At 42.0% G+C, this 18,707-nt stretch overlaps 1 protein-coding gene across 8 annotated transcripts in view; it reads right to left on the bottom strand.

Annotated features, from left to right (window-relative positions):
- mast2 (microtubule associated serine/threonine kinase 2) overlaps positions 1-18,707 on the bottom strand; it is a 135,246-nt gene that overhangs the window by 39,478 nt on the left and 77,061 nt on the right. For 4 of the 8 annotated variants that reach the window (XM_029499187.1, XM_029499190.1, XM_029499189.1 and 1 more), the window contains exon 4: positions 14,665-14,696. In XM_029499187.1, coding sequence (XP_029355047.1) covers positions 14,665-14,696 — 32 coding nt within the window. Of the gene's footprint in view, positions 1-8,317; positions 8,516-11,309; positions 12,075-14,664; positions 14,697-18,707 lie in introns of those variants that run through there. The other 4 variants (XM_029499191.1, XM_029499194.1, XM_029499188.1 and 1 more) reach the window with 4 other exon arrangements.

Below are 18,707 nucleotides of genomic sequence, written 5' to 3' on the forward strand. Positions count from 1 at the left end.
TATTTTAATTTCCCTGAGGTGATTGCACAATTACACTTGTTTTTAAGGGAATGTTTGGCGTCTTGTGGTGGTTATTGAGAGTAACTAAATTTAATTTCAGCTGAAAAAATGTTTCTCCCTATCATACTGGATTTGTACATTACAAAATGTTGTACAGGCTCCACCACAGTCATTATGAGGCTGATCCTGCATTGAAATGGTTTGACTTCAGCTCCAAATGGCTGACATGATTGTGGCTTTGTTGTGTGTGTATAGAAATATATGTGTGTGTGTGCAGCAGCATTTGTGTGCGTGCACATGCTGCTGCACAAAAGATGCTTGTCTTGTGGAGAAATAAGCAATCTGCTTTAAAGCTGTGACATCCGTCCCCAGCCAGAAGGGAAGAGGAGGAAACCAATCGTCAGTCTTCACACTTAACAGCTCCAGCACGCCCACAGGTCGGGCTCGCAGGATTTTTTTTTCCTAGCATTGTTGTTTTACCCATGACGTGGCTTGTTATACTCAGAGGACATTACAGATGGAGGAGGAGGAGAAGGCAGTGATGATGAGGCCTCCAGGTACTACAGCATTTGTAGCATTTGTAGCATCTGTAACACTGTGACAGAGTATGGTGCAAGTCCAGATGGATGCCATTGTTACTTTCAAAGGGATCTACTCCGGGTCTTCTCCTGTTCACTGCACATAATAACAGCTTATCACAACACTGATAATACCCAACTCTGTGCTGAGGTTGGCACAGTCTAATGCTGTAAATCTGCTGCAGCTTCTCCAAAGAGCACTTTAATCTAATAAATAAAAGGAATGACGCAAAATCCGCTCCAAAGCCTCCAATGTTCTAAATATCTTACTGTCCATGTGTCTCACAACAACAAACTCAGACCAATTTCTCAATCTGAGATGAGAAAAATACAGATCCCAGAGACTTTGGATATACAGGCAAATGACATCACTCACAGGCGCCCATAGGAGCATCTAATGAAGAGACATGACTCTAGATGTCACTATCAATGATGGAGGAAAAGAATCAATGGATAAACACACAGAAATAAAGCCACAAAGCTCCATTTGAAGATTACATGTAGCACTATAATGCCTGACCAGAGAAATAATGGTGAGAACATTATATATATTTTTTTTGTCTGAAGTGTTTATTTGGCCCTTCAACAAAATGTAAAAAAGAAAAAGAAAAAAAAAGAAGCATATGCATATTTATTACATCGGGCATTACACCCAATTCCGGAAATAACGAAAATTTTTCTTCTTGGTCCTCTGTAACATCTGTATCTTTATTTTTTTCCTAACAGCTGCCTTTTTCAGTTGCTTCTCCTTTTCTTTAATTTTGCCAAGGGGATGGTCTCATAAATGTATGTATGAAATATGATATACACGGCATTATAGGGTTAAGACATTTTTTTATATGTCAGACGATTTCTCCTCCAACTTTCCATTTTGTTTGTTTGTGTGACACAAACACAAAGGTCAATTTGGACATGGATGAACACTGTCAGTGTTGGCAGGTGTCATTAAACAGCGTGTCATCACATCATTGCATCTTCTGTATGTAATTATGCAGTTGTGTTATGTTGAGAGATGTCTAAAGCTGCCTGGATGATCACAGACACACAACCCACATGAGGCTGAAATCAACAGATCAGTGTCTCTCTTTGTCAGGTTTGTGTTACTGCAGTTTTTCACTGTGTGTGTTTGTGAACATACATAAACATATAATGACTGAATGTTATGTTGCTATGGCATTCTGTTTGTGTGTGTGTGTGTGTGTGTATCCCACCATCTGTTCAGATGTGCAGCATCAGCAGTTGGAGCGTAGTATGTTGCCTACACACAGACAGCCACACAGCTGTATGAAGGATGAGCTGCCATGTTGGATATCCAGTGATGAGCGCACAGGGAGTTTCTTCATTTCACACAAACACAGACACTAACACTATGTGACAGTGTCATTTACCTTCTTCTCAAATTTCCAGGGACGTGTGATGGAATTGTGCACTTAGTTTGAACTCTTTCATACAAGCCACACTTGGAAATGCAGGATTTTAAGTGCATACTACAAACAAACCTCCATTACTAAAATAATACATAACGGGTGCAGTGAAAACTGAGATGTGGTGTGTTCATTGACAAGAAACAAAACCCACTAGCTCCTCCTAGAGGTTGAAATATTCATCACAGCCACCAACAGACGCACAATTTTATCATGTGGTTAAAAATGGAAAGTCCGTGAGGCTGGCGTCAAAGGAAAGGTCACAGGGTTCAGCCACGAGGCCGATGGGGGGTAGTAAATGTCATGTCAATTTGCTTGAATGCAATTGCTACATGTAAAGTTGATATTCTGACCTGATGCTGCCACAGAAAAGAGTCCAAAATGTAAAGGTTCTTCCACCGGAGAACATGAGGGGAATTAGGAGTTTCAACAGGAACCTGCTTATGAATGTGCTGTTTTAGTTTGGGCCAAACAAAAAACTGTCACAAATCCTTCCATCCAATATTGTTTATAGAGACATGCAACGGGAAATTTAAATCACCAATCAACCGAACACGCACATTTTTGACTGTTTTGATCACAGAAATGTCTCTGAGGTGATGCAAACCACTCCACAACCGTTCTTACAATTTGTTCCCTTGGAGAAAAGGTACTAAAAGGTACGAAAGTAAGAAGGAAAATGCCTCGAAGAATTCCAGGCATCCTGAAAGCAGGAAGTAAATTCCCTCTAAATATTCTGAAAAATAAAGTCTCAAGGGAAAATTTACACTCACAGATCAGTTTGTCCAAAAGAAATTATCATGAAAGTTCATGATATAGAGTTTCATCTAACATTGCAACTGCCAAAGAAAGTCTGTCTGTCAGTCGATGCGAGCTGAAGTTTTCAAGTTCCAGAGTGAAAAGTTAAAGGCAAAGAGGAGGAGAGAAAGTGACAATGGGAGGGAGAGAGAAAATAATGCATGAATAAAAAACTAATGAAGAGCCTTTCATCAGAGAGGACGTGATGATGCAGCTCTGTGATGTTACCACTGAGACTAGAGTACGGCTCAGTTTGTGTAGGTTAATGTATAGCAGCAATCGCTCGCTGTGCTGCAGGTGAACAAAGCTCAGCAGCTGCCTCATGAATATGGAATATGGATTCTCATCTGAGGCATCAAACACCTGTCAAATGTCAGAGGAGGAGGAAGAGGAGAAAAAGAAGTGATGGAGCTGCAGAACGTGGAATCAGTATCTGTGATGAAGATGCTAAATGGTCACAGAGGATGGACGACAGGTGGCAAAAAATGAAAGGAATCCTCCAAATTTCCAAAGGGGAAACAAACAAGAACACTCTTTGTGTTTGTTTCTTACTTTCACACACAAACGTAGCAACGACAGCACAATCTCCATCCCTCTGAAGAGGTGTACTTTTCTGCCTCTGTGTCTCCTGCAGGCCCTTTCGTTCCCTGCTGTTTAGCATGTATTCATTATACAGAACTGACTGACAGCTGCAAGAGTTTGTGTGTGTGCTTTTGTCTACCTCGTGTCACCATCAGAGCAGCAGCCTGTCATGAAACAGCACACAAAATACTGCAGGTAAAGCTTCTTTACTACTGTTGTTTGTGCTTTCCAATCATTGGATTTAGTTGCAACAAAATTTCCAACTCCTCCAACGTTTAGCTACTTTCACCCTGTGAGTCCGTGGGTCTGACATCCTCGCAAATGTGCTGGAAACTACTAGCGGTGGCAACTAGTGTGTAGTTGTGATCACATGTCTGGCTAGCTTAAGTTGAGAAATCTGAGAGAGGAGAAGTAAATACACTGAGATGGTTTTGCCTCTTAAAACTGTAAGAGTAAAATGTTTACCTGTATTTTCCCTCTGAAATGACTGCGAAACTCAAAAGACGATCAGAGACATACACATTAGAACAGTGGCAAACCTGACAGCAGAGCTTACTGAAAGCAGTGATGAGCAAACAGCCGTGTGGGTGTACAACAACAACAACCTACACACTAAGGACACACACACACATACACACACCAGACAGCAGGTTATTGTGTGTAGATAAGATCTATAGCTAAACTCATTTCCCACAGTTCACTCAATGGGTCTGCAGGTTACAGCCACCACAGGAAATCAATCTAACGGCCCACAGGAAGGTGTGTGTGTGTGTATGTGTCTGCTACAAGTTTGTGTAACTAGCTACACTTTTGATGTCCTCAAGTAAAAATAAATTAGACAGAATTAGATACCACACCTGGTCTGGTTGTTGCAGTCGCCTCCTTATTCCTCTGACAATAAAATTAACTGAAAATATGCCCAGGGTTCTTTTAGTACAATGCTCTCTAACGGTCAGAACATTATGATGTCACAGTGAGGCCAACCTTTGACCCTTTGGGTAAAAACACTTCATGGTGTCCTTTGAGTTAATCTGCATCATAATTCATGTCTGAATTGGGGAATTAAGGCCAAAAATATGTTAAGTGTCAGAGTGACGTAGACTTTGATCCAAAATTCAAGTGGATCTTTCAGTCTGTGACTAAAATCACTCACAACATCACTCCCTCTACAGTCCACTCTACAGGGAGTTTGTCATTTTCTATTGGTGTGCAAATGTACAGTGTTCAGGACAATGAAATGGATGACCTGAGAACAGAACGCCTTCATCACAGAAGCACAAAACCTGCACTCTATTTCCTCTGATGTCTTTTACAGCACATTACCCAAACCTCTATTTCCAGCCCAGAGCATAGTCAATAAGTAGAATCAGATTATATGAAAACACGAATATTTAACTTTTACAAAAGTTGAGCAGCCAAAAATAAGCGAGATAATAAGCGATGTTTTTATCTGGCTGTGGTAGTGATCTCAAAAGACAGGAATGGAAGTGGGCAGGGAGGGAGGCAAGGGGCCCCCCACCTCAGTTTGGTCTTGATTATGGCATCGACACAAGCTCTTGACTCAGTCCACACCAATCCAAAAATTGCCAACTGCCTGTTGCTATGCAGGACCCCCCCCCCCCCCTTCCCCCAATGTCACTGCTAAAAACACTGTAGAGATAATCACAAACAACAGGAGGGGAGCACCAGCAGTGATGAGGGAGGGGGAAGAAAATTGCACCTTCAAAGTGATAAGTGCAGCTCTGTCTCTGGCCCTCTTTGGTGTTGGAGAAGCCACAATTGGCTTTGACATGGGGGAGGGGGTCAACTGGGGGAATGACAGAAAAGAAGAGCGCAAATTACAACAAACCAGGCACATCACAAGAACGCAAATTATACGCAGGCAGAAGAAATTTAATAAAAAAGGAAGGTGCACACACACACACACACACACACTGCAGCTCTACATACCTGCAGTATTAGATGTGACAGTAACTCCCATTAAAACGCAGAGTAAGACCGAACGACCTGTTTATCCATCAAAAGATAAATCTAGTTGGCTGAATATAAAGGTGGGGGGGGGTGATAAGGAGGAAGGGGAGGAAGTAGAGAATGAAGATGGAGTGGCAAAACAAGATATGAAAAGAAGGGATGTGTAGCGGGAAAAAAACTCATTAAGATGAAAACAGAGAAGAGGAGTGCAGATGAAGGAGGACAGAAACCTGAAGGCTGGATGTGAGGGAGGGGTTTGGGGGGCGTACCTCTTAGAGCGCCGCAGCATGCTTCTCTCAGGCAGCGAGAAATTGGAGAGCACCGTCCAGAAGGAGTCAGACATGCTAAAGCTAACGCAGACCCACAACCATCGTTCTGACACGACGGCACTCAGCAGAGGACGCGGGGAGCAAACAGACGCCAACGTCCTCCTGTCACACAAGCACCAGCAAGTGAGAGAGAGCTGCTGCCTCCCTCCCTCTCTGCTCAGCCGTTCCCCCTCCCTCTCCCTCCGATGCTCTTTGCTTCCTCTCTTACTGACTTCAATATAAAACAGACAGACTGGGAATCAGTTTAAAGATGGTTATCAATAGATATCCAACTCTGTCCTTGATCATATTATTATTGCTTTATCAGAGCCCCCCCCCCCTTCATAAATTAAGTTTCTGGTGTATCTTTATATTCAGAGTTAATGTTCTTTTCCATCAGTACAGTATTTAAACCTTTTACACCCCATGCATGTTTGTTTTTAGTCATTTAAAATCCTGTGTCACACATCTCAGGTTTTGTGACAGGCAAGCGAAAAGGAGTGGCATCTATGGTATGCACCAAAATTCCAGAGAGCGGAGGTGAGGCCGTTAAAGCGCACTGTATGATGCACCAAGAAGGCCTCTGTGCCACCACAGTCCAGCTTGACGATGAGATGAACACTGTTGTGGAAACTTTCAACAAAGGTCAGTCAGTACCACAACCATGTGCACACATGAAAGCATTCAGCGCACAACTGCACAACTTCATCCTCCTCCTACCACTTTCCCGTTTCTGGGTCTTGGGGGGGCTGGAGCCAATCCCAGCCAATGTTCCAATGGCGAGGTGGGGTACACCATGGACAGGTTGCTAGTTCATCACAGGGCCAACACACAAAGACAAACAACCACTTCAGACCTACAGACAATTTAGAGTCACCAGTCACCAGTTCACCTAAACACAGAAAGGTCCCAGGCCGGGAAACAAACCTGTGACCTTCTTGTGGAGCGACAGCGCTAACCATTACGCCACCATGCTGTCTGCGCAACTTCAATATAGCAAAATCCCCCACGCAGTCCAAAATTAAATGCGAAACTCCAAAGGCCAAGCTTTCTGCTAAAATGGGAGAATCTGTCTGTGATCACATTTCTCATTACAGAGTTCAGTCAGCGCTTCCAAAATTTGAATGTCAATGAGAATGAAATCACACACATCAAATGCAGTGTGATGATTCTTTGAGGAATCGACATCAGCTTCTCTCTCTACCTGACTTCTACTGAAGCTTGGAAAAGGCAGAGTGTCCTCTGATGAGACTCCACGCAAATAAAAGATGAGTCTATCTGGTTCAACATACACATGTGAGCAGACATTCTCTCTATTAACCAGAATGAGCGACAGCCATCTTTGTGATTCCCTTTGCATCTCAACCATAAAACTCACTCCTGACCTGCTGGCTATGTTTCGAACCAAAGCCCAGCATCACTGCTCCCACTGAGCGCAACACTCTTCCCGTTAAGAAACATTCATTGATGTGTCAAGAAGCCCAGTAATATTTATGCAAGTACTTATTTTACACTTCATTTTCAATGATTTGACTATGTGAAACTTGTTATCAGCATTGTAGTCTCTATTCTGGGTGTTCCAAGTTCCCATAGTCCAGGACCTCCATGGGAAGAGCTGGCAGAGGTGAACATTACTTCTTAGTCAGATCATGTGTTTCAGAAACTCAGATTAGGAACCTCAGTTTGTGTTGATTGAGGATAAAATCTAATTTATGTACGTTAATTTCCTGTTTGAAACGAGCAAGATATACAGTGTGAAAGGAAGAAAGAGCAGGAGGGAGGAAGCTGAGAAAAATCATAAACCAATCCAATATTTGATTTACTGTTGTTTAACAGTACAATTGAATAACCAGAAATCACTGACATGTCTCCCCTGCATCCATTCATTAGCTCAAATCGCACAAAAACAACAACTAATTGCAAAGAATGCCAACCAGCTTCTGCTAAAATGACCAGTCAGATAGGCTGAAGCTGTTTTTCAATCCATTTTCACTCAACCAGATCAATTCACAAACATGCCTTTCATGGCTTTAAAAAGTAAAGGTTAACATTAAAGGTTATTTAGCTCTTGTCTTCTCTGTGACGTGGAAGGTGTTAAAACTATTAAGGACAACACTATAAAGTCACACAGAAAGAAAACAGGATGACGTACACAATGCCCCCAAAATGTATTTTTCCATTTTCTCCTTCAAGCTTCTCTCTGGAGCTCTGCTAACAACAGTCGAGTCAACCAATGAGAAGAGATTATCTGCTGTGACATTACAAAAAACAAAACTCCCAACAGCTCAATAAAATTCATTTATCACAATATTAAATTTTTTACTCTTATCTTTTTTTTTCTGTCAAACTCCAGCACCAGTGAGTCCTGGTCCAAAGAACAAAGTGACAAAAACAGGCTGTCAGTGAGAAAAATTATTTAACTGACACAAATTTCAGCCAAAATGATGGCAACAAGTTGCAAAACAAACAGAATTTTCTTGATGAAGTGAACTGTTTCCTGGCATCATCAGACAGACACAGCGCTCATATGGGCTGCATGCCGTTCTACACAGGAGCAGTGTCCTACTGAACACGGACACAGAAGGTCAGGAAATGGTGGCAAAGAGAAGACAACACACATCTCCAGACAAACAGTTGGATTATGGGTATGTCTTACCTCCAGAGGAAGGGGTTTCCTCGCTGGTGAACAGGGGCTGACAGAGGGCGGTCAAAGCAACAGAGGGAGTGGGAGGAGGAGGGAGAGAGGGGGATAGCAGGGGGCTGAACGACAGAGGGATGAAAAGAAGTGGGGGACAGCAAGTGCTGGAGGAAACTGCTGTTGCCGTGGCAACGCAGCTGAGCTGGCAACCAGATTCTGCCAACAGAGGAGGGAAAAGGGGAAGGGGGGGTGAAGAGAGAAGGAAAAGAAAGATAATGATGATGGAGAGATATGACGGCACAGACTGATCAACTGGATGTGTGCGTGTGCGTGTTTTTGTGTGTGTGTGTTTGACTGCATTCAAAACACACGGCGTTTAGGGCTCCGTATTTTGTATGTTTGGGAACTGTCCTGCTGTGCTTCGCTCTGGATTTAGTTTTTAAATGTTTTGACTCCAAACATGTTGTTCTTCTGAAGTTGGCATCACAATTTTGAAGTTAAAATGTTCAACTAGTTAAAACTGATTTAAAATAGTTTAGTTTAGTAATAAGGATCATGATCAGGAGAGATTGAAAGACTACAGAAAGCAGTAAATTCCTGAATGTCTCTTATTCAAATGTGAGTTTTTCTCTGTCTGATGTCAAACTGCTCTGAACATAAAGTCAGTCAGACTTACACTCACATGAAAGATATTCTCTTTTATTTTGCTGAAGTACCAACTTGGTGATTGGTTGTTTTGACTGTGATGGAAACTTGGAAGAATTGAAGGGATTAAAAAAAACTATCGATTGGAAACTTAAACAGCAGAGATATTCTGACTTTTCTTCCCTGGTGGGGGTTAAGTTCTTCAAATTCATCTTTGTGACTTAGTAATGCACTGTGATGTTTTTTTTTTTTTTTTCCCAAACTCGGCCACTAACAACTCCTGACTTGTTAGGTTTTGGTTGCGTCCATGAATCTGCTTTGGAGGCTTTTGGTGTGGGTTTTATCACGAAGCAGCTCAGAATATTGAGATCACATAGTGTGAGAGTATAGGTCCAGCATCTTGAGCTGTCCTGTCTGCCTATCAGAAGACGTCCCCTCGCAGCAGGCAGAAAGCCTCGGGCCCTAAATCGTCGCATTTGGAAACTGGTGTACAGAAAGTTCTGGATTGGCATCACAGAACCTACAAGACAGGGAGGAGATGGATAACCAAAGAGCTCAGTCATTTCAACACTCATGGGAGCATTGATAAAGTCCATAAAAATCCACCCCTGCTCTATGGAGGTCAGCGGAAGGTTAGCACAGACCTGTAGGCCAGGAAAGCTTTATGGTGGGTGTGCCCTGCCCCCTCCCACATGCTGGGTGTCCCAGAATGGGTGAGACCGCCTGCTGGGAGGCCCAGCGCTTCACACATATTAGGAGGTGAAGTGTTTCCAGATCATACACAGAGCAATCTGCAGCACCAGCTTTAGCTTTTACATCACAAAATAATACAGAAAATATTCTAAGGAAAATTCTAAGTCTTTGGTAAGGGGCATTTTTTTTTAAATCAGGTGCAACAGCAGACACATTTAATCTGTTTAATGAAGTAACATCACTTTTTTTGTGTTTTTTTAAAAATCAGTCAGATGTGTAATGTCAACAGGGTCTTATAGTTGAGATAAAGGTGAGTTCAGCCAACTGACAGAGGGGAAACTGCACAGGTGTTTGAGGCTATAATTAATACCTGGGGGCGTTGGAATCGAGAGGAGGGGTACTCTGAATAGAACAGAAATTACTTAATACCCTGAGCAATGAGGGAGCTTAATTTAACTGGAAACTATTCTCTTCAGCATTATTAATTAAATGTTAGAGTGATAGTTAGTCACTTATTAATAACCCTGACATGTGTCATTTTAATGATGTGCGTGCGTGTGTGTGTGTTTGTCGAGGGGAAAGATTGACTGAAGCCTGTTGAGTAGATGCAGGATTTCCTTCCTTCTCTCCATCTAAAACCTTCTCATGTTTCCATCTCCTATTGGTTTTCCATGTCACCCCTGAGTGTCGGCGTGTTTCAGTGTGTTCAATGTGTGTGTGTGTGTGGGTGTGAGTGCTGCATTATGAATGATTGGACAGGACTTAAGCCCCACCTACACCACCTGTGTTATACATCACAGACATTCTTCTCCTGACAATGATACTTCCCTTCCTGCTTTCAAACAAATCTGTCACATCTGCTTTGATTATATTCAGCAGGTTTAGCTGCACAGATAGTGATAAATAATAATTTGTCAGAGTAATAACTAGACAGCAGAGGACACAGACGGTGGTGTTTTCAGTGTGTGTGTGTTTTGTTGCCTCACATAAAGTTACATTTATATGTAAGTAAATAAATGAATGTGTTGTTTTTGTTTTTTTTTTGGAAGTTCTGTCTGTTTTACAACACTGATTCACTTTTCAGTCTCCTGCCATTGACTTCAGAGGTGTGTCAGGGTGTGGTTAGTCTAGCTTAACATGGACCAGAACCAAACCAGATCATGAACCATACCAGTCCTCATCCCTCTGACCCAACTCACAGGAACAGTGGTCCTGTGGCAATGTGCATACTGGGATCTGGCTGTCATGGTAACAATAATAAACATGAGGTCATAATGAGCCGCTGACAGGGAACCAATGAGCTCATTTGTTACAGCCAACAGCTCATTTATCATAAGCCGTTGGCTAAACATTTAGTAAATTATTAAAAAAAAATCATAAATTGTCATTTTCCTGTTTCACTTTCAAACTAAAATGGTTTGAATCAGTTTTTTCTCCACCCCTCAGGTCAGATGGAGGCCAGATGTTTCCCTGTTTTCTGTCTCTGGACTTCAGGTAGTGAATCAGTGTATCTATGTAGATTTTCCTTCAGTAGCCACAACAGGCTGTGTCAAATATTCAACACATTGTGGAAAGTGAAAGGGAAAAGAAGGTAAGATACACACTTGAAACAAATCTGACCTGCATTCAATCTCACTCTCTCTCCCAAGCACACACATGCACACACTCTTACTGGAGGCGGAGGTGTGGGGCTCCTGCTCTCTCCTTCCTCCTCTTCATCTTGTGTCCTGGGACAAAAGGCTCAACTGTAATCTTCAATAATCCAACGAACTGCATCAGCTCATCAGTCTGGCAAACACATACTGACCATAGAGGCTCCACAAACTGTCCCCAGGTCAGCCCAAGTCAGTCTTCCATGACTCAAACCACTGACTGCACAGTATATATAAAGGAATGACCGGTGTGTGTGTGTTACATCGGCACCTCCCCTTATCTCTACACGGACACACGCACACGCGCACACACACACACACACACACACACACACACACACACACACACACACACAATTATGTGAGGTATCTGGGGTAGAGTTCCTTCCTTCACCAGCAAGTATGGACTTGCTGAGTCACTCACTGATAGAAAACCTCAAAACACAGAGAAATGCACATAGTCTGTGGCGCTATATGCCGCCCACACACACACATTTTTTTCTGAGAGGAATAAGCCAACCCAGTGCATATCAGACTGCAATTCTTCAGGGATTTCCCTTTTCTCATTTTGTCTTCTTCACAATAATCCAACGACCAAAAAACAAAAAAGACAACAACAACAGCAGCAACAGGAACACAATCCTTAAGAGTTTTGTTTGCTTCTTCTACTTGCACGAAAATAATCAAAAAACTCAGAGAAGTTGTTGAGTTCTGAGTAGATCAGATATTAAAGTGGAAAAACGATCCAGTTGAACACAAACAGCCAGCAGCTCTCAGGGAGGCTTCTGCCAGCTCATACCCTGGAACAGGAGTGCCTTGCCTGGGTACAGCCTGCCCAGTTAATCCCCCTCAGTTCGTGGAAGTCTCAGCTGTCACACGAAAGGACAGGCTGAATCCACTCCACTGCCATGGGAGGGACAGAGTGAGGGGGAAGAGGGAGGGAGAGGAAGGTGGGAGGATGAAATTGAAAATGTTTCCTTCACTGTCTTAATGCACAGTACCAACTGTTGTACTATTGTTTTTACTTTACAGTTTCTATGAACAATAAACATTTTTTTTACATTTGTCTATGAGATAATAATGGAAACCTGAGTGTTTTAAAATCACTAGAAAAACAGGCTTTAGGGTTTATTTTGTATTATATTGGCTCAATTACATTTTAAGGTTTAAAGCAAAATGACTATTTTATTTTGACTTTTCAATTTCTTTTTTTAAACACAAACTTTCAAAAAACTTTCAAACACCTTAACTTTCAAAAACTTAATGAGCTGAAATTGAACATTTTTTAAGCTCATAAAATATTATTGAGACCTTCCTTCAACATTACACTGAAATGACACCATACATACAGCTGCAAACAGGTACCTTAATTTGAAAAGCACCGTTTACGCATTAAAACATTACATTACATTAAAGTGTCCCTGCCTCTCTGGGACACTGGGGGACATTGTCCTGATATTATGATACCATGTACGAGGTGCAGCTGTCCTCTCTGTGTCTCGGCTCTGGGTTCTGAGAACTAGGGGACACTGTAAACCCTGATGGGATAAATGAAACTCACATGCCAGATTGCTAATTCATAAACAATGGGCTTGATCACATACAATTCTGTGGGGGGGTTAGTGGACTGACACAGGAGACGCCACAGAACACAAGATGTGATTAGGCACCGATCTGGGCCTGTGTGTGTCTGTCCATACGTTTCATGAGAATCTGTTGCTCTCTTTTACCCTGGAGGTTTCTTGCTGATAAGACATTTCCTTGATGAGAGAAACTATTAAATACTGACCGCAACTACTGATGAATTGTCTCTGTCTCCATGGAAACCTCTGTGAACTTCCTGTCTTACTGTAAGTGGAGCGGTTGTCAATAAATATATTAACAAATGACGGATGAATGCCAACTGAACAGGTAATATCTGTTTGTTCCACTGCTGATTCAGTTTATTAAGCGAAGATGGACCACGTGGCCACAAAAGCAGAAAATGGGGCACTACTATATCGCCCAAAGGTCAACTTTTTCCATTCGGTGATAAACATCTTGGCCTGCAGTTGAAATTCCTGAAAATTTAATTAATATTATCATCTGAATTAACAAACTAATGGTGAGACATTTGTCAATGACCACTGGATTTGAAATTCAGCACTTTCTTGTAGAAAAAGACAAAATCTAAATGTTTCTATGGCATAAATTCTAAATTGTGCTGGTCATGCAGCCAATCCAGATACAAAAGCATAATTTGACCAGATCAACTAGCTCCTAAGTATGTGAAGTCAGAGCTGAAGCAGAGAAGACTTGGACAATCAGAGACAGAGGACAGGTTTGTTTTCATGAATTGACATCCAGATGCCACAGCAGCCAGTGCCAGGCTGCTCCAGTTTCCCCAATTGCCTTATTGAGGTGTCCAAGCTGATAAGAAACTGACCCAAGCTCACAGCAGAGCCTGAAGATCCCATAAACCTCCAATAAGAGCAGAAAGACAGACAGAAACAGAGAGACCAGCCCCAGTGGCTCTGATCTGACATTAGGAGTCTGCTGGTGTAGCTGTGGATCCTCACACATACTGTATACCATCAGATTTGAGTTTTTAGTGCAAATTTAGAGAAACTACAGGCACAAAAATATCTGACTCTCCTCTAAATCTGTTAAGTCCCCGGTTCTTCTGTGTTTTTAGAACAGGCTTCTCCCCCTGGATCAGACAGAAAACATCTGGATGATCAATAAACAGACTGTAGGTTGAGGAAACCGTCTTTAGATATCAGCAAACCAACCTAGACACTTTTTTTTTTTTTTTAATTATACTTTGTTGTCAAGATGTTTAAGGTCAGTCAGGGAAACTCCAGAATGAGAGACGACAGATAGTGAACATTATATGATGATAATGAAGTTGTCCCTGACTCTTTTTCCAAACTTAGTGAAGCAGGACAATGAATCAACAGAGCTACACGCACAATGTTATAAATAGGTCTGCATCCATCTACAGTGGGATACTCAGCTGTTCTCTCACTCTCACAAACACACACACAGAGCAACTCAGTGGCCTATAACATTTGCCCTTAACCCTATACTTGAAGTTCCTTGTGCAATTTGGTGTGAATTATAAGCAGAGACAAGTGGCAAACAGCAGAAGATGCACCTTGAAGTCAACACACAAATGCAATTTTCAAAAATCTGCACATCAGGCAGAAAGTGAGCATCTCCACTCATTAAATAGAGGAGCAACCGCTTCCCTTCTTATTCCACTACATGGTGTGTCTTTGAAGTTCCACTGCATCCTAAATTTTCCGCATTATATTTTACATCAGCAAAAAGCAGCATAGACGGGAGGACATGTCAATGGTCAGACAGGAAACAGAGAGGATGGTGAGTACTTACAAACTGCCCCTCCTGGGAAGGCTCAGCTCCTTCTGAAAGATAAAGAGAAAGAAGTTTTAATCATCTGAAGCCTCACTTCACAGCTGATCATATAAAAACAAATAAGATCATTGTGTTGATGAGCGGCAGTTGGTTACACAGCAGTTTGAACAACAGGCGTCACTGTCACACAATATAGGATCCAAAGACCTACAGCAACTCTCAAAAATTGAAGCTTTATTTCCTTTTTTTGACATAATGCAACATAATCAAAATCGAGACATGTGTGCATCAAATGTCTTTAGAAACACTTTTCCATCTATGAATGTTTCACTTCTGCACCTTTGACAAACCACCACAAGGGGGTGGGGCAGTTTAACAGCTGCTCCTCTCCACTGAACCATCTCCTATGTGTTAGTGTGTCTGAGCAAAAGCACACAGCTCAGATACAAACATTCACTGTGTATCTGGGACTTGACAGATGCACATCACAGCTGTCCTGCAGAGGGCCATCTGGCCAATAATAATCAGTGTGACTGTGTGTGCATATGTGTGTCTGTCTGTATGTGCAGGTAAGGTACATGGATCCTGAAAGCAGGTTGTGTTTCCAGGTTCCCAAAGTAGGTCAGCAGCTGGTTTGACTTTGGCAAACAATGTTAAAACCTCCATCACACACACACCCCCCCATACGTCCATAGTTAATTGTTCATTCATTCATTTTCTATCGCTTATCCGTTTCCGGGTCACGGGGGTGCTGGAGCCAATCCCAGCTCACATTGGGTGAGGGTGGGGTCACCCTGGACAGGTCACCAGTCCATCCAGAGTTAATAATGAGATCATATTTTTGATTAATATTTTGGTGGTTTGAGAGCCAAGACATCAAATTTACATCCAGTGGGTCAAAATATCCTGCTCTGATTCACTATTATCTGTACATTACACATAGATGCACTGACAGACACACACACACAGTTGCTGTGTGGGCTGGCTGTGTCATGAGGGTCAGATAAACTCCCTCCATCTCTTCGTGTGCAGACAAACTAATGGATATGATTGAGGTGAGTGGGAGCTAATTTGCATGTGTGTATGCGTGTTTCTCTGTGTGTCTGTGTGCCAGAGGTCTGAGCTGTGTACGTTTATGTGAGTGTGTGGGTGTGCATGCTGATAAGCTGACAACAGAACACCCAAAACATTGCATTTATCAGTTTGCACAACCCATGTCAGTCAGAGCAGAGCAGGCAGGAGGTCAACATGAAGTTGACGAGACGAGGCAGGGACACACATCACAGGTTCTGAGCCTGTTGTCATTCTGTGCCTTTTAACCAAAGATGTGATGTTACTGCTGAGGTGCATTCCCTTCAAAACACAGACATTTAATCATAGTCCTCCATTATAATTTAAACTGTGTTTTTTGTCTTCACTGAGATGATTGATTTTAATTTTCAATTACTCTACTGCAGAGAGAGGTTTGTAAATAACAGCTGATAAGGTCACTGGGAATTCAGGATAGGATTTTTAAACCTATACACAATTTTTTTTATTTGTATTTGTATTTGTATTTGTAAATGACCTTCACAGACAAATTATTAAAAGGGTAATAAAAAAATATATAATGTATTATAACAATAAAATAATGCAACAGAAAACAACAAGCAACAGCTTGAAGAGCAAAAATGTTAATTCAACAGCCTCTTGAAACCTTTTTTCAACTCTCGCTGACTGTTAACCTCTGCCCCGACCTACCTCCCTCCTCCTCTACTGCCTCAGCCCCCCAGGTTGGCTCTCCCGTCTGCCTGTACAAACAGACCTTCATATGGGGGGACAGGTGTGTGAGGACTATCGTCATCTAGATAATCATCTATCCACCCACACAGATATCTAGAGTGTGAAATGATGCTACTCTGAAACCCTCATCCAACATTTTTTTGCATTACACAATGTGTTTGTGTGAGTTCAAAACAGTGTGTGTTACCCTTTCCCTAAGCCAACCCATCAAAATAACCCAAGAGTGGGCAGAAAGAGCTGATGCCAATGTAAAAACACACATATAGACAAAACAGCAGCCTGCTGGTGTTAAACAAAGCAAACAGGCAAAGTGATGAAATGATCCCCAATGATGAGAGCAGCACAAAGCCTGCAGCAATCTGCCCGATGGAGAGCAGGCAGCAATAATAAGTTTAATGGCTGAGGGAGGGGGAGAAAAAGGGGGCGAGACAGAGAATGGGGGAGGGGGGGGGGGGGGGGGGGTGCAGGCAATGCAATTATAAAGATAGAAAGAGAGAAGAGATGAGGAGTGCAGGTAAAAGCGCAGTCTAAACATGAAGATGTGATGTCAGAGTTTGAGACAAAGCGGATGAGTCAGAGTTCTTGAAAACATCTCTTCAACCAAGCTTAGGACCAGAAGCACTACTAGGACGAGGGCTAGGACAAGGGCCAGGGCCAGGGCAAGGGCGAACCTGTAGCCACAACGTGCCAGCGATGTTCTGGACTAATGTGATGGGTATTGTTGTGCATGAACATATTCAGGAATCCTGTGACTCACTCTTCATGTCAGATAAATGACAGGCGATGCCTTCGAGTGTTTCTGGACCAAAACCCAAAGTGTGATGTGGTCTCTGTGAGCAGGGACAGGAAGTTTAGTGTTTTCACAAGGACAGGAAACTGGTGTTATTTTATTTCATTGAGTTGGTCCTGGCATCCTGTCTGGAGGACAGAAATACCTGAGCCAAGTTGTAAAGGTAGCAACTACAGAGTCTGATGTTTTTATCTGGATATAAGATCTCTGTTTTTGATTGTAACCAATTAAAGTTACTTTTTGTTTCCTTGTATGACTTTATTTTGACAGTGGAAAGCTCTTTCACAACAATAGCTGTCAGTGTGTCATTGTCCTTACATGCACACACAACAAAATGACCTGGTGTTAACTTTCCCACTCTGGGAATCCTTGACATTCATCTATAATCGATTAAACACAGCTGATCAATGATAAATACATGAAACTTATATGGACTTGGGGCTCATGCAGAATCATCCTCTTTTTTCACAATAAAGTTCACTTTAACTGGTTAACAATGCCAAATGGCCTCCAGCAGAAACCAAGCTGACTCTGCTGCGACAGAAGCCCAAGGAAGAGGAAGAGAATGAAGAAAATAATCAATATCTGTAACAACCTGTTTAAAAGATATACAGGATTTAATTTTTTAAAAAAACTTAAACTTAAAAAAAATCTAAAGCCTGTTTGTCCTGTTTGATAACAAATTAAAAACATGAGTTTAAGAAGGAGAGGGCTGAGGTGTTATTAGATATACACGCAGGCTGTTATCATAGAACAACTTAGTTTATCAACATATTCAGCAGTGTTTATACAAACAGGTTGAGGGCAACATGAAGCTCGTCAGAGTGTGTCAATAACTGTGTGAGTATGCAAAATGTCTAATCTATATGTTGAGTATGTGCATGTGTTTGTGTGCCTTTGTGCGCATTTAGCTGTTCCACCCGGGGGCTTGATCATAATAACATGTTTTAGTTGAGTTAAAAACATGCAATTAACAGGACGACGCAGGGAAGCCGAGCTCCACCGGAGACAATTAGAGCTGCAGCAGCAGCCGGCGGCTGCATTCATTATCAGCTCTGTGAATATTGATGAGGAAACGGTGACAACAAAGAGACTACAGAATGACACACGCAGACACACATGGCAAAGCCAACTAATAACGCACACTAATGAAAAATACAGAAAAATTATCCAACTTCTGAAACAAACAATTAAAGGCTTTAATTTAGCTCAATGTCAAAGCAGGCTGAATGTTGGAGAAGGGCTAGTTTCCTCCACATTTCCTTTCTAATGTGAGCTGATTATTTCTGACTTGGAAAACACTTAGGTCAATATTTCTCAGTAGTTCTGTGGCCTTCGAAAAACAACGCCAAAGAGGAGATTTTAACAGAATGGACCATTTTGGGTCACTTGAGAACCACTGGAAGGCCACAGGGCACTGCTTTAACTGGTTTTAAAGACAGTCTTAACATCTTGTCTGCTAACAGATTGAAATTAAAAATATTTAATA

Source organism: Echeneis naucrates, chromosome 4 (genome assembly GCF_900963305.1).
Source record: "Echeneis naucrates chromosome 4, fEcheNa1.1, whole genome shotgun sequence".
NCBI lineage: Eukaryota > Metazoa > Chordata > Actinopteri > Carangiformes > Echeneidae > Echeneis > Echeneis naucrates.